The 24,421-nt window shown below is 47.0% G+C and overlaps 1 protein-coding gene across 1 annotated transcript in view; it reads right to left on the minus strand.

Annotated features, from left to right (window-relative positions):
• Positions 1-24,421, minus strand: part of CDKL4 (cyclin dependent kinase like 4) — an 843,500-nt gene that overhangs the window by 189,568 nt on the left and 629,511 nt on the right. Inside the window, exon 6 of the mRNA XM_078662902.1 lies at positions 219-419. Coding sequence (XP_078519028.1) covers positions 219-419 — 201 coding nt within the window. The remainder of the gene's footprint in view (positions 1-218; positions 420-24,421) is intronic.

Genomic DNA, 24,421 nt, shown 5'->3' on the forward strand with positions numbered 1-24,421 from the left:
GGTGGCAAACGTTCTAAGCCAGCTTTGGCTTACTCGAGTAGAAGAAATAGGACTTTCTCGGCCCTACTCTACCGACCTTGTGAGGCATGTTGCTCTCTGGGAAATCTCACCATTCCTCCGGAGCCCAGTCATTCTCTGACTTCATCCTTCTTGCTGGTAGTCTCTACCACCCAACCTTTCTACTACAAACTGTCAGACAAGCTAAAAGGGTCTCTTACCCAGCGTCCGGATGATCAGGTACAATTGGTCCATGTCAGATTTGCCCGGCCACAGTGGCTGTCCTGAGAGCAGCTCTGCAAAGACACAGCCAATGGCCCAGACGTCGACTGCTGCTCCATACTGCGTGTCACCGACGAGGAGCTCGGGGGCTCGGTACCATCGAGTGGCCACATAATCAGTGTAGTCATCACCGGGTCGGGCTGCAGGGAAAGCAAAGGATGTTTCTGATTAAAAGGGGCAGTAAAGAAATCATTTTGACGAAGTAGAGTAAAATATTACTTGCCATTCACTGCTGGCTGCTGAACACGGGTGAATATAGCCACCATCACCTTGTTTCATAGAAAGCCTCCCCTACACCCACACTCATGGAAATGCTGGCAACAATCGACCTCAACTTCATGGAACTTCAACGTCATTATGTATACACGTTTGAGAAATGAAATGGAATGCTAAGAAGCCCAAAACACGAGCACCAGAGCAGTCTGAGACAAGAATGGCTTCTATCACAAAGCGGATGAATCAACTCCATCAGGCATATCTAGAACCGATAACACCCCATCCCCAGAGCACGTGAGGCCTTGTGGTGCACAGGTCAGAGAGAGAGCAAAAGCAGAAGCCCGAGTCTTAAGAGGGAAGAGAATAGTAACGATCTAGAATAATCTCCATAAGGAGTGTGAATTTACGCATAAATGAACGAGGACAATGAAACAGATCCTGAAATTGTGGAAAGGATCTGGGGGCAACACCATCAAAAAGATCATTAACCCAAATTATGTCCCTCGATCTCCAAGAATTCCAATAAATGGGTCTATTATGAAAAAGTATAAGGGAATTATACCAGATAGGAGAGTGTAAAAAGGCTTCCCGGGTAGTAGCATGCACGCCTAGTAGAGGTTTTAAAATAGAGGAAATATGTCTAAACAGAGGAAGAGATGTATAAGGGTTCTTAGAGGAAAAATCCAAAACCTCCTTGAACGAAAAAGGAAGCAACAAGTTCCGCTCGATATCAAGCCAGAGAGGAGAAAAGGGGGAAGGATCGGATAAAAGCCATCGAGAAGCCTGACGGAGGGAAAATGATTTATGATAAAGACAGAAATCAGGAAAGTTAACTCCTCCATTCGATTTGTGACTGCGAAGGGAAGTAAGAGATATTCTAGCTTTTTTGTTCTTCCAGAGAAATTTGGATATAGAAGAATCGATGCGCTTAAAGTAAAGAGCAGGAATATGAACCGGTAACATAGAAAGAGTATAAATAAGGATAGGAGCAACCATCATCTTGATAGAATCAAGGCGACCCCACCAGGAAAGGAAGAGGGGATTCCAAGAGGAGAATAAATGTTCAATTCGAGATAAAACTGCAGACATATTCTTTTTTTCTTTTTTTTTAAAAGTTTTTATTGAGATCACGTTATAGTCACACAGCGTCATGCCAACAACCCTGAGGCCGGCCGCTATTAAGCAACAGATCGACGTTAAGGACATATCATAGTTCACAGTATGCAATATGCGAACAGTGGCAGCGTCTCGGGTACATCAACAATGAGCATATGCAACAGCAAGAAACAAACATTAACGGTTATAAGTGTCCGGTAGATAGGCATGCAGCACTCCGTAGGTAATGAAACAGGAGTACAGGGTGACTGTATATGTACGAATATCATAAGAGCAGAAAGCAGCACAGTCCAAATCTAGTAACGTCTATCTACCATGTATTCCCCCCACCCTCCCTCCCCCTCCCTCCTTCTAAAAAAGGAAAACAGGAACAAAACCAAACTCTGGTGCGGGGATAAAACTACTAACGGGCAGCAGATCAGGTATAAGGAAGTATTGATGTCTTGGGGCGGGGTGACACAGAGTATACATGTCGGTGGAAGCAGAAGTCTATGCAGTAGAGGGGGGGCATGGAAGCGCAGAGGATGGAGAGGAGTGCACTCGTGTGGGGGGGGGGGGGGAGAAGGTCCAGTGCCTGGGAAAGGCAGACCACCTCTTGGCCACTCACAGGCGCAAAGCCACACGCATGACCTCAACATAAATGGAAAACTCACATGTAATGCAGTTTTTTCCCCAAGGCGCGCCATCTCAGCTGAGTGCAGCTGCAGGGACAGAGGGATCATCCCATATCATCTGATATTTCTCCTGGTATCGATTGTGTGGAGGCAGGAGAGGAATGACGTTCATGTGTCCACAGCACAAATGGCTTCCAGATGTCGTTAGGCCTGGAGGCGGAAGGCATCAGCTCCCAGTAGCATTCAAGCTGTGCGTTACCGTATGTCACATCCCGAACCCATGCAGCAAATGTAGGAGTCGCTCGCCTGCCCCAGTTAACCGTCACCTGCCTCTTAGCATAAAGGAGCAATAGCGCGTGCAACTTTCTGTGTGCGGGCAATGTGCCATGAACCCAGCCTAGTAGTCCCAGTAGTGGGGACGGTGCGTCTGACCTATGGAGTATCTGGTTGATAGCAGTGAAGATGTCTAGCCAGTATTGCTCCAGTACAGGGCAACTCCATGCCACATGTAGAAAAGAGGCATTCTCGCGGCCGCATTTCCAACATTCAGTGTCATCTTTAAGGCCCATGCGATGTAGCGAGATCGGTGTGCGGTAATATCTGTGCAGAAACTTAAAATGTACTAGTCTCAGCCTGTAATTGGGCGACAACATAGCAAGTTGTCCGCAACAGAATTCCCACTGCTCATCTGTAAGGGGCACATCCAGTTCCGCACTCCAGGCCTGCATGGAAGAAGGCACCATGACGGGGGACTGGTCCTGCATACAGTTGTACAGTCGGGACACAAGCTTTCTGGGGGAGGGTTTCGAGAGCAGATTCTGAAGAGCCACTAGTTGCGTCAGTTCCTCAGGGAACTGGGGCCACATCGCCTTACAGGTCTCCTTCAATGAGTGGTATAGAAGCAAGTCCGAAAAAGATTCCGGGTGCCCCTCCTCGCATGCACCCAGGTCTCGAAAGGTGCCTCCCGGGTAGAGATCAGCAAACGTATGCAGTGTCTGCCCTCGAAGCCTAAGCGCGCCTCCGCCCATACATAAACAGGGTAACATAGGGTTTCCACGTAGCGGGATCGCCGGTGCATATAACAGGGGTAGCTTGGCCCGGTTTCGCAATTCACGCCATGTCCAGCGAAGCATATCCACCGTGTCCACGTCCGTCGCAGGGCGAGACACCTTTCCATATAGCGCTACAGTAAGGGGGGATGGGGCCGCCACATCCATCTCCACCGCAACATGCGGTTGATAAGGGGTAGAAAAAGCCCAGAAGTGCAGGAACTGCGCCTGTGCACATAATGAATATAATTTCATGTCCGGAGCTCCCAGGCCTCCCTGCCGCAGCGGAAGCGTGAGTAGTGCCCAAGACGCTCTCGCCTGTCCGCCTGCCCACACAAGTGTCAGAAGTAGCGATCTTACTCTAGCGTGAAAGTGCGCCGTTAGTGGTATGGGAAGATTAACAAATAAATACAGGAATTTGGGGAGGACAACCATCTTCGCTAGAGCTATTCTTGCTACCAGTGATAAGGGTAGTTTGTTCCACATTTCCACCTTGCCCTCAAGCCAGTTCACTGCTCTCCCAAAGTTAAGAGACCACAGTTCCTGCAAATCACGGCTCACCCAAACTCCCAGGTATTTTACAGCATCAACTTCCCAGCGCAAAGGGTAATCAGAGGGCGTCTCGCGTGTGGCTTCAGTTAGAGGGAAGACTACGGACTTAGACCAGTTTATGGATATCCCAGCTAACCCTTCAAACCGGACAAATTCGCGCAGTAGGGGGTTCAGGTTCTCCAAGGGATCGAGAACGTACAGCGTGACGTCATCTGCGTACATGGATATAAGCAGGCTTCGCGAACTGAATCTTATCCCTCTCGCTGTGTGGTGTTGACGAATTCGAGCGGCCAGGGGCTCCATTGCTATTGCAAATAGTAGCGGGGATAAAGGACAGCCCTGTCTGGTCCCGCGGGATATGGCAAATGATTCCGAGACAAGCCCATTTATGCTTACTCTAGCTCTAGGCGCGACGTATAGCAACTTAATCAAGTTTATAAAGAGTGGGCTGAATCCCATTCTTGCAAGAATCCTAAAAAGGAATGGCCACTCTAGTGAATCAAATGCTTTGGTAGTATCCAGAAACACCACCGCAGCCTGCGTAGAAGGGTGCAAGTAATGAAGAACTGAGAAAATCGTCCTGAGGTTGTGGGACGTCGCTCTACCAGGGACAAAGCCAGATTGATCAGGCAGTGCCACCATCGGCAGCAAGGGCTGCAACCTGTCCGCAATGATCTTGGCATAGATCTTCGCGTCCACATTGATTAAGGAAAGAGGGCGGTATGAATCAAGGTTCAAGCCGTCCTTATCTGGTTTGAGCAACGCTATAATCAAGGCCTCTCGCATTGTCTCGGGTAGGGCACCCAGCTCTAGAGCTTCAACAAAGACAGAATGCAGCTTAGGCGCCAATTCCTCGGCATATGTCTTGTAGAAGGCCGCAGTCAGACCGTCTGGGCCCGGGGCCTTGCTTGCAGGCATGCTCTTAATCACCTGGGCTATGTCTTGGACAGAAATGGGGACATCCATGTACTGGCGGTGGAAGTCATTGAACCAGACAATGGCGATGGAGTCTAGAAAGCCATCAAGTGACTCAGGGACCGTGGGCTGCCTGGAGGTGTATAAAGATTCGTAAAATGCGGCGAACGTTTCCAGCACTTCCTCCTGGCCAACAACCATAGTTCCATCCCCCCTTCTGATGGAGTGTATGAAGTTTGATTGAGAGCTAGGAGCTATCATTCGCGCCAGTGTTCTGCTCGGTCTGTCCCCCTCACCATATCTGCGGGCCTCTGCATGTTTGCCCAGGAAGGCTATCTCTCGCTGTGCTTCCTCATTATAGGCGAGCAATTTTTCCTTCATCCGACCCGCCGTTTCCGGAGACGGATCGCGGCAGAACTTCAGATCTAGTTCCCGCAGTTCCGATTCGAGGTTAGCCAGCGAAAGACGTATAGATCGTAACACTCCAGCCTGCCTAGCAATACACTGTCCACGGATAACCGCCTTGAAGGCGTCCCATACCGTAGCCACCGTGGCCGCCGATCCCTCATTTTCTACAAAATAATTCACAATGTCTTCACGTATCTCCTCTGTGAATACAGTGTCAGTTAGGGCATACGGGGGTAGTCGCCAAGTAAACGCCCGTTTAGGTACCCCGGGTATGCTCAATTCCAATTGGCAGGGGGCATGATCTGAGAGGGATCTAGCCTGTATGGAAGTGTCTATCGTCCACGATGCCACGGCCGGGGACACCGGCCAGTAATCTAGTCGGGACCAGGCTGCATGGTGACCAGTAATACATGTACCCACAGTGTCAGCTGGGTGTCTAGCTCTCCACACGTCAGACAGCGCCCCCTCTTCCATCACATCGAGAATGGCCTGTCTGGCCCCAGTGTGTGTGGGCCTGCCCATCCCCCTACGGTCCAAATCATCATTAAGTGTAACATTAAAGTCCCCCCCGAGGACAATATGTGGACAATCCAATAGCATTATCCGGGCCCAGACATTTCTGAAAAACTCCGGGTCATCCACATTTGGGCCATAGATGGCAGCAAATACCAGAGGTCTGCCCTGCAGAGAACCATGCACAATGACATATCTGCCCTCCCCATCCAGTACAATATCATGTTCTCGCCAATCCAGGCCTCTGCGAATTAGCACAGCTACACCCCTGGCGTAATTTGAATAAATCGCAGAATACACCTGTGCCCATCTCGAGTGTTGCAATCTGGATGAAGGGGTAGAATTTACATGAGTCTCCTGCAAAAAACATATATCGACTTTGTGTCTAGCCAGCATGCCATGCATCAATCTGGCCTTCTTGTGGTCCCCCAGCCCTCTAATGTTCCAAGTCCACATTTTAACACTTCCCATGTTTCTCCACAAATAGCACAGCAATTGTCGGGCCAGTGTCAGCGCCCTCTGCATCAAACCTCCCCGCCCAAATCAGATGTAGTAATTCAGTATTCGTGTCAGCAGTATGATCGTATCCTGTAAAGCACCAACTTTGAACAGTTAACAAACAAATCAACCCCCCCCTCCACCCCCCACCCTCACCAACCCCCCAATCAGGTCGTGACAAAGCCCATCTTCCAAAACCCATGTCGTGTCGCAAACTAGACACTCAAACAGTGGGATACACCCCGTGAGGCGCGGCGCTCCAGGTTTACACCCCTGTTGACACAGGGTGGCTACATACAATTAGAAATCTCCATGTCACTAATAGCTATCAGTGCATAGGGTCGCATCAGGATAGTACATCTAAACACTAAAAACATCATGCGTCCCATAAGGCTCTTCAGCGCTGTAGGGTAGCTATTCGGATTCCTCCATCCCCCTCAGGCGAGATGCCCAGAATATCAGATTGGAAAAGGGGGGCCTATGGCAGTAAGGCAAAATTAGAGAATTTAGATATCAAGCACAGTACTATATCAATGCCAGCATATTAATCATTGTCACTCAGTCGGTCAGAATCAGTTTCAAGTCTAGGTGACTTTCGCCTCGCACCAGGCCCGCTAATGTGCTTAGCAAATTTGAGTGCTGATTTCGCGTCAGTGAAAAAGTGCGAGGTATGCTCATGAATTACCCTCAACTTGGCTGGGTACAGCAGGGCGTATTTGATGTTAGCTTGCAGAAGAATTTTCTTCGCTGGCATGAATTCCTTTTGCGCAGCTTGGACCAGGGGGGTAAAGTCCGGGTAAAATGAAATGTTATTACCTTTATGTATAATCTTACCCTTCATCCTCGCGAGACGTAGGATGAGGTCTCTATCTTGGAAATTAAGCAATTTGGCAAGAATAGGCCGAGGCGGGGTGCCCAGTGCCGGAACCTTCCCAAGCGACCTGTGTGCTCGCTCGACTGTGAAGACCTGCGAGAGGTGCGGGTCGAAGAGTTCATGGAGGAGCTCCGTTACAAACATCTCCATCTTGCCCGTATTGTCCGTCTCAGGAATTCCCGTGATGCGGATATTCGACCTCCTGGAGCGCGCCTCCAAATCATCTGCCTTGGCTCGTAGGGCTTCTAGTTCTTTTTCGACGCTAGCAGCATGCTGTTTGGTGTGTTGTTGAAATTCACTGCATTCAGTTTGCCTGTTCTCCAAGCAGTCTAGTCTAGTTTCGTGGGTGTCCACTTTGGCTTTTACAGATTCTAGCTGAGCGGCCATCGCATCCAGTTTGGCGTCGATGCTCTTGAGGCTCGTACAAACCTCCAGCATCAGTGTATTAAAGTCAAAGCCCGCACCTGAACTTTGGGGTAGTGGAGCGATCTCGGCTTGGTCCGCTGGAATCTGTTTATCAGGGCTTTTTTGCTCAAAAGTAATCTTGGGCTGTTTGGCGTCGTTTTTCCCCATGGTGCAGCTAAGTTAGTGGCCCTCGAGATGTTATATAGTGGAACAACCTTTGTGTTGGCTCTCTCAGTGAAGATCAGGGCAGCTTTAGGCGTATGTTTCCGTAAGTTTGTGTCGCATTCAGCCCAGTTAGGCCTCCCAGCCTATATACGAGCGTTCACTGATAGTGCAGGTAGGCGGGGGGTGAAAGAGTCGCAGCTTTGGCCCCGGCGGGCGCCTCAAGCTCCCAATGTGTCGGCAATAGGAAGGTCTCCGCACTCACCAGTAGGTGCGAGGCCCACAGCAATGCCTCGCAACTAGGGCTCCGCTCCGGTGAACCAGCAGGCTCAGGTCGGCTGTCCCGATAGCCGGGAGAAGGTCCCGTCGTGGCAGGAGCGGGCTCTATCTGCAGCTAGGGGTGTATTAATCCGGACCAGGGGGCCTTTTCCAGGGGCCTCCCCGGTACCAGCAATGTCCCAATATCGCAGCCCTCCGGACACGGGAGTCAGTCCAGGTCGCAGCCGCCTCGCAAATTAATGTAACAGAGCGCCTTCAAAATGGCGGGCTCACCTCAAGATCGCGCCCTCTGTCCACACCGGGACCCTCAGCAACAGTCCAACCCGGGTCCCAGGGACACTCTCGGCTCCCGGTCGCGCTCCAGCTCTGCTGCAATCCAGCGGTTGACCGCACATGCGGCGGCGCAGGCTCACCGCGGACCCCGCAGCAATCACGCTCGGGTTCCGGAGGGCCCTCCAAGCCACGGTCTGTAGTCGGAAGTCCAGGCCAGCGGCAGCTCCGTAGCGGTGAGGTCCGGAATGGAGTGCGGATCGCCGTAAGTTCGGGAGGTTGCACCCGTGGTCCGCGGTCACCAGCACACACCAATTTCGGGTCGGAGGTGGAGGTAAGTGTCTTCCACCACAGCGCTGTTGTACCAAGGCAATTCTGTGACCAGGAGAAGGATTATTCAGGATTTATCTTTGTAGCCGGCGGAGCACGCTTACAGAGCGGCCATTTCGCTGCCTGGTTGGCCACGCCCCCCAAACTGCAGACATATTCAATGAAATAGAGGAAGAGATAGTTCTAGAGAACAAAATACCAAGGTATTTGGTTTTCGTACTATTCCAAGCAAAACCAGTGGAGGAGAACATATGAGGAAGACAGGTATTGGTCAAAGGGAGGATTTCAGTTTTATCCGAGTTAATCTTATAACCGCAAACAGAGGAAAAATCATCAAAAGAGGATAATAAGGGAGGAAGAGATGATTCTGGGTCGGAGACAAATAAGAGAATGTCATCTGCGTAAGCAGAGAGCTTCAACTGCTCAGAACCATAGGGAAATCCGGTAATACAGTCATTATGTCGAATAGAGGTGAGAAACGGTTCGAGAGCCAAAATAAAGAGGAGAGGGGAAAGAAGACACCCCTGGCGAACGCCTTGTTGGAGAGAGAAAGAGGAAGATAGCTGACCATTCACAAGAACTGAAGCTTTGGGGGCAGAGTATAACAAAGAAACAAGAGAAATAAAAGAAGGGCCGAACCCATGCCAATGCAATGATGCAAACAAGAAAGACCAGTCCACTCTATCAAAAGCTTTCTCCGCATCAACAGAAATAGCGGCTAAGGGAACCGAGAGAGAGGAAGATTTATTTAAGACATTAAGAAAGAGACGAGAGTTATCAGAAGTGAGCCTGCCCTTAACAAAACCACACTGCTCCTTACCAATAAGGTGAGGCAACAGGGGATCTAGGCGTAAAGCAAGTAACTTAGCAAAAAGTTTATAGTCAACATTGACTAAGGATATTGGACGATAGTTTTTGCAGAACTTGGGATCTCGGCCTTCTTTTGGAATTAAACAAATGGTCGCATCTTGAAAAGAGCCTTCAGCTGTGCCAGAGGATAAAAAATGTTGGAAGAGAGAAAGAAGTTTCGGCAACAAGAGATCAGTGAAATGTAGATAAAATTCGACAGGAAAACCATCAGGACCTGGAGTTTTACCTTTAGTGAGGGAAGATAAAGCCGCAGAAAGTTCATGTAACGAAAGATCAAGTTCAAGAGCAGAGAAATCTAGATGTGAAGTGGAAGGTTTGGGAAGTTTCTCAAAATAAGAATGAATAGCAGAGGGAGCAGGAGGAGATTCTGGAGTGTAAAGCTGTTGATAAAACAAACAGAATTGATCCAATATGTCCTTATCCTTATGGAGAAGGACATTCTCAGGAGAATAAATGGAGTCAATAAGAGTGCGTTCCTTGCGAGATTTTAAATAATTGGCTAAAAGTTTACCTGATTTGTTGCGACCCCCATAATAGCGAGCGCTACTACGGAGAAGAATAGTAGACGCATTGTCAGTAGAAAGTTTGTTAAAACTTAGTTTGGCTCTAAGAAGATCTGGCGACATACCTTTATCCGAGAAAGTATAAAATTGGTGTTCTAATTGTTTGATTCGAGCAAGGGAGAGCCTCTGCTTTTGAAGAAACTGTTTTTTCCTCTTGGAAACAAAATCAATGATGAACCCCCTTGCGGGTAGCCTTAAAAGAATCCCAAAGAATAGAGAGAGAAATAGTAGGATCAGAGTTAAGTTGGAAAAAATCATTAGTAAAAGAGCGAAATGAGGAAGAGAAATTAGGGTCAGAAAGAAGAGCACAGTTAAAACGCCAACGAGAGGACTTGGGATGAGGTGGGAGTAAGTCAAGATCAGTTACAATGGGAGCATGATCAGAAATAACAATAGGTTCAATCGAAGAGGACAGTAAAGACTGAGATAACGATTGAGAAAGGAAGATATAGTCAAGACGAGAAAAAGACGCATGAGGAGGAGAAAAAAAAGAATAGTCTAAAGTATCGGGATGTAGGAGCCTCCAAGAGTCAGTGAGATGTGTCTGTGAAATAGTGTGAAGGAATTGTTTGTGCAGAAATCGAACTGAGGACTTGCGATCCATTATCTCCACATTCTTCTCTTCTTACTATTCTCTCTACCCTTCCTAAAGCATCTTTAATCTATAAATTCTACTCTTCTCCCAATCCTGAACGCAGCAAGACTAAAGTAGAACTTTCTTGGGAAAAGGATTTAGATTGCATTTGGCCTATCACTTTATGGGACTCTATATGGGCTAGATCCTTAAAGATTTCTCGTTCAGCTTCTCTTACTCAATCTTTATTCTTTCTTTATCACAGGCTTTATCTTTCCCCTCTCTCTCTCTCTCTCTCGTTTTTCCTCTACCTCAGACTCCAAATGTTGGACGTGTGGTTTTTTGGATGCTGACCTCTTCCACCTATTTTTTCTCTGTCCTGCTGTGTCTTCCTTTTGGAAAACAGTTTGGTCCTATATTTCTCGTATTTTCACACTTTCTATTCCATTCTCACTTCCCGTCCTCTTTCTGGGTAGTCTCTCTGACTCTTTGGCTCTTCCTTCACACTCACATGGTCTTTTTGATCTTATGTTAGCACTTGCTTTCCAACATATTTCTTCTAATTGGAAAACCCTTTCAAATATCTCTACACGACACTGGTGGAACTCTTTATGTCATTTCCATAGGCTTGATGTTGCCTTTGCTTCTTCTTGCACACCAAGCCGTAATGTAGACCTTTATTGGTTGCCCCTCACCACTTACCTGGATCATTTAACTCGTAATTTGCCTCGTCACACCACCTCAGAAAATTTTAAACCGCCTTGAAGGATTTTTACTCTCCTATAGTTTCTTTAATGTTCCTTTTTGCAATTTTTATAATATAATACCTTTTTACATAGTATTGTATTGTATGGTTAATTACTCTTTTTGTAGTGCCGTTTTTTCCTGTATGACATTATTAAGTTGTAGCATCCTCTTTTTCTCCCTTTCCTCCCCTTTCCCCCTCCCTTAGAATCTGAAAATCTCATAAAATGCTTTATTTCCCTGTTTAGACATTAGTACTGACTTGTATCAGAATTGATATTTTGAATTTTCTCTCTGCTGATGTCTATTATTGTTTACCATTTTTATTTGTTAATAAAGTTTTCAAACTAAAAAAAAAAAAAAAAGAAGCCCGAGTCTTGACCAACTGCCTAGCAGCTCTTCAACTCTGCCTCAGCCTCCGAACGCTGATCACAGCTCAGGTTGCTTGGAACACGGCTCTACTGTAAGATGAGCATGTGCCAAGTTCGTAGCCTATGGCCATCCCACTTCCTGCCACTACTGCCACAGATTGTTGATAAACTGTCTAACTAGCTCGTTGATACGAACTCTGGGATATGAAGTAAGCCACTTATGGTAATCAAGTTCTCTATAAATCACTATTACATATCAATCTGCATACATCATTAATTCAGTCACCGGTCACAAATAAATATTTATTATTCACTTTTGCATTCTTCAGATTTCCACAATTGCTCATCTGTTGGTACTAATAAAGTACTCAATTACCTCATGTATGATATATATTGGTTTATATTAACCGTAAGATAAACATAGCAACTATATTGGTTTATATGTGAAACATACACTTAGGGGCCGATAAAGGTGCGGCCCGAAAGGCTCCAACCCATGGTCGGAGCCTTTCCAGGCCACATCTTGGTTTACTTTCCGACTGCAGCATTACAATGAGTCTGCCGGCCAGTCGGAGGCCGGCCCGTAGTCTCAAAGGATGGTCTTTCCACCCATGGGATTACGATGCACGGTTTCCAGCAGGGTTTGCATGCCAGCCTTTCAAGCATGGAAACATTGTCAGAAAGTATGTTTGGGACCACCTAACAAGGCCCCTTTTGTGCGAGCCCTCTGGTTGGGCGCTGAGGGGGCACCTATGGGGCCCATTGGTTATTCTCTACACTTGTTGACAGGCACCTTGTGGTGCCTGCTACCGGGTGCAGGGATTAACATCACCTCCCCTTTCCCTATGGGAGAATGTACAACGGCAGCTGGTCACAATACATGCTCCCATAGGGAAATGTTGGAATGCAAGCAAACAGTGTTCACGACCTAATCAGGAGGTCGGGATCGCTGATCAGAGGTCGGTTGTCCCAGTTCGGAGATGGTGTTGGGCAGGCACAAGGCCGCCCAACATCGGAATAGGTCCCTCAGCATGCTGCAGTGGCTCACACAGTTTAAATCCATTTAGATGTCCTGTGTCGAGGACTCAGCAAGCCGAGAATGTTGTTAAAGTGCCACTAATGACCAATATTATGCCACTGCAAGCCTTATCCCAGGGCTGAGCACCTCTGTCCACAAAATACCGGTAATATATTAAGAATAACCACCACTATGGAAGTGCTTAGGAGTGTGTATCATCGTGCCAGAGATGACAAAAGTACGTGAACTATTTCTGCCATTAATCTGTGCCCAGCACTTTGCTCATAGTGGGCACAAACATGCCACGGATTCCCATATTCTTTTAAGAAGTATGACCTTTATGCTAAGATTTGCCACCATAATGCCAGGACCAATATTATTGCCGAGCGGGTATTAAGATTTCACATTTGTCCATAGAGTGCCAGGGCCCACATTTTGAGGAGATTGGCCAGAATCATGCCCTGGAGTTCCCATATTAGGCAAACATGAATAGCTCATACATCAGTACCTGTCGCATTCAAATATACATGTATGTAAAGAATCCCCAGCTCATCATAAACAAAAACAGAGCGCACCCACCATAAGATCAATGAAGCATAGCATACTCAAGAGTACACATTGCCAGCGCTCTTCCTTTCTAAATGCACATAAAAGATTGCAAAGACATAGCAATGCTTTTCAACAAAGAGGAGGCGATTTTCAACACCTTTTAAAAATGTAGGACAACACAGAAATTCACAATGCAGGGGAGCCCACATTGTCACTGTTAAGAGTTGTGGTGTTGGGTATTTTTGTTGTGTTCTTAGTGTTGTGGTGTGTTACTAGTACTTTTGGTTTTACTGTGGTGTGTAACAGTGTTGTTATTATTGTGTTTTGTGTAGTCATTTGATTGCAATATTTCTTTGCACTGTGTGATGTGTTGTTGCTATGTTGTGTTAGTGTTGTTATTGGTATGTTGTAATTTTGTTTCGGTTATTTTGTATGTTGTGTATGTGTAATATGATTATGTATTACTCGTGTGCATACATGATTTAGTAGTGTGAAGATGCTATTGGTTTGCATATAGATGTGTGATATTGAACGGTGTGTGACAATGCTGCTGTATGTAGACACTGTGCTATGAGTGTGGTTGTGGTTTGCTTGCCTGGAGTGGATTACAGGTGTAGTAAGGCTCAGGGTGCTTGCTTAAAACGGTTTAAATCGGTAATAGTGCTATGGTGTGCAGGAATTCAGTGAGAATAGTGCTAAGGGGCAGTGCTGAGGATTCGGATGAGGGAGGGTGAGCAGAGCCAAGCCATTGATCATATGAGCTGTTTTTCAGTCTTAAGCTCACCACCACCCATCCTTTTCAGCAATGAGAATGAGAGAGTATTGCAGCAACTCCTTCCTTTCTGCCCACCCTGCTTCTACTTCTCTGGACCCTAGTCACAAACTGCATTTTGTAGTACATTTAGTAGTACTAGAATAGTACTGATAAAGTATTACAAAATCCTATTCACAAGACTAAGGGCCAGATGTAGGAGCCTAAATACCGGTCGGTAAGAATTGGCATGTAGGGGCATAATTTTACAGAATCGGTAAATTTACCGATTCGGTAAATTTACCGATTCTGTAAAATACCGAATCAGTATTTTTACCGATTCGGTAAATCCCAGATATAGGTGGGACTCTTCTGAGTCCCAAAGGCCCTACAAATTCGGTATTTTACCACCCAATCCAATTGGGTGTTAAAATACCGAATCCAGGTGTGCATGCACACCTAGCCATGTGACAGACAGACATGCACTTAGGGCATGTCTGTGTGCCACATGGCGCACATGCCTATTTTTGAGGTGCCAGAGGGTGTTAAAGTGACACCCCCTGCACCCTTGCTGGAATCGGTATTTACCGATTCGGTAATTACCAAATCGGTATTTCCCATAGATTCCTATGGGCTTCACAGCCCATAGGAATCAATAGGAAATACCGATTCGGTATTTACTGAATCGGTAAATACCGAATATTAACGAATCGGTATTTCAACATCTGGAAATACCTACATCTCCCCCCTTCATATTTACAGATTCATAAATACCAAATCGGTACAATTCGGCATTTACGAATCGGCAAATAACATTTACCTACATCTAGCCCTAAGGGCCAGATGTATGAAGCGTAATTCCGGTCGGTAACGGCCGAAATTACCGAATTTCGGCCGTTACCGACCGGAATTAGGCTTTTCATATGTAGGTGGCTTCATTTCAGATTCGGTAATTTACCGAATCGGTATTTAAGAATTCGGTAAATTACCGATTCTTAAAAATACCGAATCGGTAAATTACAGAATCTGAAATGTAGGAAGCGCTCAAATGAGTGCTTTTCCCATCTTAGGATTCGTTATTTACCACCAATTAGAAGTTGGTGGTAAATAATGAAAACCTTAGAAAAAGCTTTTTTTTTGCTTTTTCAACAGTGCCATGTTGCAGACATATATGCCCTTAGGGCATGTATGTCTGCAACATGTGCACCCATACACATTTGAGGGGTGCAACAGGGTGTCAAAGTGACACTCTGCCACCCTTCAATGTTTCCCCCATTTACCGAATCGGTATTCACCGATTCGGTATTTGACATTCATTCCTATGGGCCACCAGGCCCATAGGAATGAATGGCAATTACCGAATTGATAAATACCGACACTTACCGATTCGGTAATTATTTAAGAAAAATTACCTACATCCCATTTACCTGTTCTTAAATACCGAATCGGTATGATTCGGTATTTAAGAATCGGTAATCTGGGATTACCTACATCGGGCCCTAGGAGTGTAAATCTCTATCTCACTCTCTCCTATCTTTTTTATGTGGAGAGCTGCACACATGTAAGTTTACTACTTTATAGTATATGCGTGAAGGACTAGGGCTGGAAAAAGCAACATACTTACTAGTAAATGGGAAGCGTTTAGGGGGGAGTAGCGAGGAGTTTACAGAAGGACAGACACCCTCCCCAAAAGTATGCCCATTGCTAATTACAAACTGCGCTTCTAAAGTAACTACAGCCAAAAAAGATCCAAACAATAGTGAATTACTCTATCATTGTGCTGGAGTAAGTCTAGCACCACATATAGCCAACCATTTGTATTACAAAAACCTTCCATAGAAATCAGTGGAGGTAGAGACTTAGAATAGAAACACATTGCAAATAATGTTAAATTAAATTTAAGTAGTTAAAATCGTTACAAATATAATTAAATATAATATAATATTATAAACATATAAAAACCAATACTTTTTATTGTAACATTTTTTTATTTGAATATTAATGTAACAAAGTTTTATTAAAATGTAATTAAATTAATTTTCATGAATTCTACAATAACTTTTAGGAATTATAACTACATTGTAGGTGGGAATGTTTTTCATTTAAAGTTAAAAAAAATAATTTGAATTTCATTTAAAATATTCATAATAATTACATTTTAAATTCAAATAAATGTATTAATTCTGCCAAAAATATTTTAATCTACATATAAAATAAATATAAAAAACAATTCACATTAGTATTGAATGTAAAACTATTTTTACAATTTGTTTTCAAGAATAATAACATTTTTAATTTTTCCCTTTACTTTATTAAAGGGAGATCACCACTGGGGATGGAGATCTCCCTATGATAAAGTATAGGGAAAAGTTCTCTACATAATGCACATTAATATTAAATGACAATTTTATTTTCAAGTTAATAAATGTTTTTACTGTTCCCTATAAGTTACCAAAAAGAGGCCTGGAGCAGGGGGGGGGGTGGAATCTGCTTATGGTAGAGTAGAGGGAAAAGTTCTTTATATTTTGCCAATTTTCCAGCAGGAAATCTCTGCTCTGGTGATTGAAATCTCCTTAAGGTAAAGGATAAGGAAAATTTTTAAAAGGTTTATTAAATTTGGAAAAAGTTAGTAGAATATGTTTTGTTAAATATTATTGTAAATTAATTTTAAATATCTATTTTAAATGCAGAACGAAATAAGAAATGCTAGAGAATTATTAACTTCATTTCGAATCAAATCCTTGATTTCATTTCCATTTATTAAATTAAAATAAAAGTTCCGTATAAAGGAAGCAACACATTTGTATTATGCATAAAAATTATGAAATGTGATATACAGAATTATTTAAATTAATCTATTTATTAAAATGTAATCTAATACTTTAACAATTCAAAAAAGCCTGCTGAAATATTATATATTTAAATGATGAATGGATATTTTTTAAATCTTTTTTAAACACTAAGGGGTTGATTAGGATGGCGGATGGATCGCCAGCTCCGGGCCAACGGTGGCGATCTGCCGCCATCGCAACGTGATTTACCCCCACGGACTTAGCCGGGCAGACTTGGGCCACAATATGGTGGCGGTGCCTAGCATGCACCGCCACGGAAAGGCTGGCGTGGATTTACTTTGAGGGTCCATTGCGGGGCCCCCGGGGGTGGGGAGATGGGGGACTGCACTTGGGGGGTACATTGCCACGCAAAAGGTGGCAGGCACCGCGCGGTGCCTGCCACCTTGTACATGGCAAAGCTCAACATGGCATTTCACCATTGTGGCGGGTGCTGCAGCCAGCAACACCCAATGCAATGTTGAAATGCCTGATGCAACCGCTGCAGTGGTGGTCACAGCATGATTGAGGTGGTTGGACCGCCACATGGTTGACGGGTGGTCCCGTTACTGCTAGGTTGTCCGCCTGCCATCATAATCACCCCTTTAATGTATTTATTTATATTTGTAACTATTTTAAATAATTGTAATTTAAAATTATTTTCTATGGCGTGTGTTTTTTAAGCCTCTACTGCCATTATTGTCTTTGCAAGGGTGCTGCTGTATAAGAGGTTGGCCATGAGTGGTGCTGGGCGTACTACTGTTCAAGTTTAAAGTTGTATTTATTCATAATCATGGAACTCCGAGAAGGTCAACATAAATCATAAAATCTAAAAGGTCCTTTTCAGGCCTTTTAAGACTACTTACCTAAGTTTTATCCAGGAACTGTCTTCCTCCTCATTTCTTAACCTGACCTTCAACTGGTTCCACCTTCTTCCTAATAACAATACTTCAGAATGTCTTTCAGGGGTATGATTCAAATATTGTTCCCTGACTAGAGCATTTATTTCATGATTTAACTGGATAAGGGATTGGGGAACCCCTTTCAAACTTTTCCTTGGGTTCACTTGTTTTACAGTTTTCAGCTAATTGCTGCTTAAGAGTATTAAGGGCCCGATGTAGGTCGGCAATTACCGGTCGGTAACTGCCGATTTTGGCAGTTACCGACCGGTATTTGGGTTTTGCTATGTAGGGGGCTGAAAATTACAGAATCGGTATATTTACCGATTCGGTAAATTACCGAATCATTAAATATACCGATTCTGTAATTCCAAATGTAGGTGGCACAGTTTACAGGGCCACAGGCCCTTAGAAATTCGTTATTTATTTACCATGTAATACTGTTGCAGGGTAAATTACGAATTTCTGTGTACATGCACATCTGTGCATGTACACCTGTGCAATGTGGCACACATACATGCCCTAAGGGCATGTATGAGTGTCACATTGCACACAAGGCAAAAACTGGGGTGCTACAGGGTGTCAAAGTGACACCCTGTCCCCCTTGGCAATTCGGTATTTTTACCGATTCTGTAATTACAGAATCGGTATTTGCCAGTGATTCCTATGGGCTTCAAGGCCCATAGGAATCAATGGCAAATACCGATTCTGTAATTACAGAATCTGTAAATACCGAATCATACCAATTTGGTATTTTTTACCGAATGAATACCTACATCAGATTTACCGATTCATGAATACGGAATCGGTTTTTATGAAGCGGTAAACCTGATATACCTACATCTAGCCCCTAAAACTTTCCAAATAATTTCCTATCCAATGGCACAACCTATCCAAGGTAGTCTCTGGATTACCCTTGAGGCCTAAGATTACCTTATAATCCCAATGGCTTCTCCCTGTTTTCTTAACAAAACTAGCAGACTGGCCATCCAACAGCCAAGGGCTAGTGGGAGACATATTCAAATTTACAAAGAGAGTTGGGGAGGCGCTAGGGGGCGCACAGCGGAATGGCTGCCTGAACCGCAGCTCCGCCGGGCGATCTTCAGCTAGGTGGTCGATGTCCGCCCTCACCCCGTTATTCCGCTCTCCAAGGCCACCATCACTCATGGGAAGTAGAGGTGCATCGGCGACGAGGGGATGCTTCAACTAAATCCCCGGTATTAACGACTTTTTCACAGTATTGGATGCGGAGCTCGCTGGCTTGCCTGACAATATGGCCGCCGCCGGACGGCGGATCCCGGTGACAGGACGCGACCCGGCTTAGTCTTGCCCTCCTGTGCTGATCATCGCAAGCGGAGGTGAGCATAAGCGTTCAGGAACTGTGGAGATGTGTGGCGTTGCCATTCACTTCGTCTACCTGCCACACAGTTTGCTGATGTCCTGACGCCACTGCCTGACAATATGGCGGCGGGCGGCTCCGGAGCGCCGAGTCTACTGCCTTCGCGCCTAAACGCGCTATAGCTGCTGCACGGACCTGGGTCCTCTGTAATAGCGCTAACACACTGCAGACTGCTGTATGCTCATAGGGGCGGTCTGACCTGGCCAATGTTGCTACCTTCACCAACACTGCCCCGTGAGCGCCTGCCAGACCGGCCAGGACACGCGACCCAGACACGGTGGGGCACACGCGGGGGGAGACGATCCCGCGTCTTGCAGCCTGTTGCAGGGCCCAGGACGGGGCTACAGACGGTCGCTTGCAACGCCAGAACACGCCGAGGGCGGATTACGCGAGCCGCGCCCCCCCACTAGAACTGTGCGGTCTGATGAGGTGAGCCCGTGCTCTGGGGCGCTGACACGAGTGATCGCTACACGTCTGCACGGAGACATCACGGCGGCGGCAGCGAGGGCCACGAGGGCATCTGGGGCTATCCTCAGGAGGGTGACTTCCCCCTCCACCACCATGGGGAAACCTGATAAACAACAGTCAAAGATCTCATTCGACTCCAAAAAAGCGACGAGACTGATAGACGGGGCGGTGGAAGAGGGCGGTGCGGCCGACCCACCACCCGGGACCAATATGGAGAAGATATTGCTAGCGATACAGTCAAATCTGCAGGATATTAACGGTAAGCTTGATAACCTCACATGCAGAATGGATAGTATAACCGCACGTCAGGAGAAACATGGTGAACGGCTGGATGAGGCGGAGACCAGGATTTCCGCAGTCGAGGACGAGGCAAGGGCCTCCACCACAAAATGCACGGGAATGGAACGGCTCCTAGAGGTGATCAAGGCTAAGGAGGAGGATTTGGAAGCGCGCTCGAGGCGCAATAACGTCAGAATAGCGGGCCTGCCGGAGACGACCAACACTGGGAGGATGGAGCAATTTGTTGAAAACCTATGCAAAGATCTCTTTGGAGCGGAGGCCCTGTCATCGGTCTTCATAGTGGAACGTGCCCATAGATCACTAGTCCCCAGACCGCCACCTGGCGCCACACCGAGACCTATTGTGGCGAGGATTCTCAACTATCGAGACAGGGACACGATCCTCAGGCTTGCGCGGGAAAAGGGCAAAATCACCCATCAGGGCAACTCCCTGGAGTTTTACCCGGATCACACGGTCGCGGTACAGCAGGCACGTAAGGAATACTCCTCCGTGAAGGCCAAGCTGCGGGAAATGAACGTTGTTTACTCCATGCTTTATCCAGCGCGGCTTCGAGTGATGTGGAAGGAGAAACCAATCGTGCTGACATCACCGAGGGCGGCCCAGGACTTTATTAAAAGAGCGCAGCGTGAATCGAGAGAAGACTCGCAACGGGACCAGAATGGGGACTCGGATTAATGCCATTGAAGCGGGCTATCATCAGGCAGCGGTGAGTTTTGTTATACTGTTCAACGACGTGTACGACCACTGGCCCGCTTTTGGTGGTGTTGGCCGGCTCTGTCCGGGGTCATCCTCCGTGGGGAGGTCAATGTAGCTATCCCACACTTGCACTTTATCACTAGGGCAGGCGTCCGTTGACGCGTTGGGGGCTGCAGTGCAACTCTGTTTTTCATTTTTTTCCTCTTGTTGACTACTTCGCCTGTGGCCACCCCATGCTATATTTTCCAACCCACGATGCATTAAGCCACGAGGCCGGAATGGGCTGCTGATGTAGCGGACAGCTGTGTGGGGCTGACGGGCTCTCACCTCATGCATTACCAATAACTTCTAACACTGCGGAGTAACAAGGCCGCTGGAAGAGTGCAAGACTCTCACGAATGCGGTTGCACTGCCTTGCGGCACAGACTCCAGCGGTTGGCATCGCATTCCATTGTAACATTGGCGAAGGTGCCCTCTGGCCGCGCCGCACTTAGTCGGGGTGGCATAGGGTACAGGGGGCAGATGGACCTTGTTGTTAGCAGCGAACATCGATGAGTGCAGTGATATCGCGATGTTGCTCTTGTGGCACTGGGACCCGTTGTAACGTGTGGCCGAAGTATTGGGGGGGTGAGGGGTGGGGGCGGGGGGTTCGATCACTTGTCTTATGTATATATCCAGTTGCTAGCAGTATCGCCGGAACCCGACCACCGGGTGTAGAGTTGTGCTCCTAGTGGACCTCCATAAGGGTATTACCCACGAAGTGTTCTAATTATGGGCAATGTTTTGATGGTTCTATGGTTGTGGGAAATGTGCTCTGAGGGGACATGGCTTCGGCAGGTTGGGGTTGCTGGAGTGGGAGGGGTTCAGGGTGGGGGTATGTTTGCCAGTTTACTAAGACCGACAACCTGGTATATGTACTGCTTGTTGTTTTCCTCATTATACTATGCTATCATTGAAGTGATCGTTCTTTACATTACTGGAGGGTGGATACCACCTGAGGGAGGGACGTATGTAGAGATGGTGTTTGTTATGTTTGCAGGTATCCATGGGTTCTGGGAAGGAGGGTAGATTGGGCTTGAACGTTCTTACATGGAATATCAGGGGGTTCTCTAGGCCTCAAAAGGTCAGGCAGGTTTTTGCTAGTCTTAACAGATGGAACGTGGATGTGGCGTTCATACAGGAAACACATCTTGCACCACACACTCATGCACAATTGGGGGGGAGATGGGCCGAATCAGTGTATAAAGCCTCGTATTCTTCATACTCACGCGGGGTGATTATTTTGATCAAGAAAGGGGTACACTTTGTGGAGCGACATGTTCTTTGTGATCCGGATGGCAGATATGTATTGGTGACAGGCACACTGAGAGGCCAAAAACTGACGCTCCTGAACGTCTATGGGCCAAATACTGATGCTCCCGAATTTTTCCGGGAAATATGGGGACACTTGCAAACACATGCTAGCGCACACATACTCTGTGGGGGGGATTGGAACGTCACGTTGCAGGATGGGCTGGACCGCTCCTCCCAATCGCTAGAACAACACAAGCAATCAAGACAAATGGTGGGTCACATGATGAATGATCTGGCCTTAGCAGATCTATGGAGGTTACAGCACACTGATATGCCGGGCGCTACTCACATCACATCATCACACAATAGTTGGTCCAGGCTGGACTACTGGCTAGGCTCTAGAGACATGGCGCTTTGGGTTCGTAAATTGCAGGTGCTACCCCGAACACTATCAGACCACAATCCTGTACTACTGCGGGTTGAGTTGCCCCGATACTCACCTCCCCCATTCCAGTGGAGATTCAATGCCCGTGCCCTATCGGACACAGTCTATGTTGACACAATAACGAAAGCTATCAAAGACTACTTTGATGATAATGCGCAATCGACGGATGACCCGTGCCTTCTCTGGGAGGCGTTCAAAGCTACGATCAGGGGAGTCTGCCTAAGCACCACCGTGGGGATACTCAGGGACATCAGGGGCCAAATTAGTCGTTGTGAGAAGAACATGAGGGACTTGGAACTGTTGTACGAGACCACGCAGGATGTTTCACACTTACAAGGCTTGCGTGCACTACATACGGAGCATGCAGACTTTTTGGAGTCCGAAATAAAGTACTTAGATCGCCCGCAAGTGGCCAGAGCTTTCGGGGAGGGAGGTAGGCCAGGGGGGGTGCTGGCGCGTAAAATCTGTGAGGGACGGGGACAAAAAGCGATACTTAAGGTTCACTCTAAAGAGGGTATACCACAAACGAACTCTGACGACGTCTTGAAATGTTTTGTTGACACCTTTGGCACACTGTACAGGTCGCAACCCACTGCCCCAGCGGAGGACACATATGACTATTTGCGCAATGTAGCGATTGGCTGGCTATCGGATGCACAAAGGGAATACTTGGCCAGGCCTATCACAGTTGAGGAGGTGAAGGAAGTGATCGCCTCGCTTCCGAATGGCAAGTCGCCCGGCCCTGACGGGTACACCTCTGAATTCTACAAACACTTTGTGGATATTCTCGCACCCTATTTGGTAGCCATGTACGGCGCTGCCTTCGAGGATTCGTTGCTCCCCCCCACTCTGCGAGAAGCCATGATCATTGCGCTCCTGAAGCCGTCCAAAGATCCGGAGGACTGTGACTCCTACAGACCGCTCTCCCTAATCAATGTAGACTCGAAAATCCTGGCTAAGCTGATAGCTTGTCGCCTGTCTCCGTTGATGACTAGTCTGGTCCTTCCGGATCAGGCGGGCTTTGTACCCACCAGATCCACGTCACACAATACTAGATCCTTGTTCGCTCTTGCACACTATCTCCAACCATCGATTAAAGCGGCTGCGGTCATGCTCGACGCCGCGAAGGCGTTCGATTCCATTGAGTGGCGATATATGATCATTGTCCTACACCGGATGGGTTTCCCTAAACGGTTTGTACAGTGGGTCACTTTGCTCTACACAGAACCGCGCGCTAGGGTTCGGATAAATGGCTACATATCGGATCCGTTTGACATTGAGCGTGGTACCAGACAAGGTTGCCCACTCTCCCCTTTGTTGTTCGCACTGGCTCTAGAGCCCCTGGCGTGTATAATTCGGCAGAACTACAAAGAGTCGGCGCTGCAGTTTGCAGCCAGGCCTCTTCACATATCACTCTACGCGGACGATATGCTTTTATACGTCCGCGACCCTGAAACCCATCTGAACCCACTGCTCAGAGAATACATCCGCTTCGGCGGACATTCAGGGCTGGCGATTAACTGGTCCAAGTCATCCATAATACCTCTGACCGACGCCACCATGCCCTTCGACGTGGATTTTCCATTGGACTGGCAGAGGGACCCGATCCGATACTTAGGGGTCATGTTCCACAGGGATCCGGAGGAGGTCCTACGGGCCAATTACGGGGTGGCACTCTCTAAGCTTGAAGATAAGATACAACGTTGGATTCGTTTGCCACTATCATTGGCCGACAGAATCGCAATTGTAAAGATGAACGTGTTGCCCAAGCTCTTGTACCTGTTTAACAACGTTCCGATAACACCGACACGTGAGATCTTCCGCCGTATAAAATCCATGGTGCGGACATTGATATGGGCGGGCAAACAGGCTCGGATTGATCTACAGACCCTAACGCTTCCATTCGCGAAAGGCGGCTTTGGTGTGCCTGATTTTCTCCTCTATTACCTTTGCGCACAGGCGCAATATGCGGCGTATTGGTACCACGATGTCCCATATCTCGCACATACGGCCGTTGAGGAGGGTGATGCTCATCCCATCCCCCTATCTGCGATAATATCACACACGAGGCCACCGCTGCATGCAATGGACATCAACACGGTGGACACCACGGTCAAAGCATGGCACAGGCTTGGACAGCTGACCCATAAGACTCCCCTATACGCTCCGGACA

This window comes from Lissotriton helveticus, chromosome 10 (genome assembly GCF_964261635.1).
Source record: "Lissotriton helveticus chromosome 10, aLisHel1.1, whole genome shotgun sequence".
NCBI lineage: Eukaryota > Metazoa > Chordata > Amphibia > Caudata > Salamandridae > Lissotriton > Lissotriton helveticus.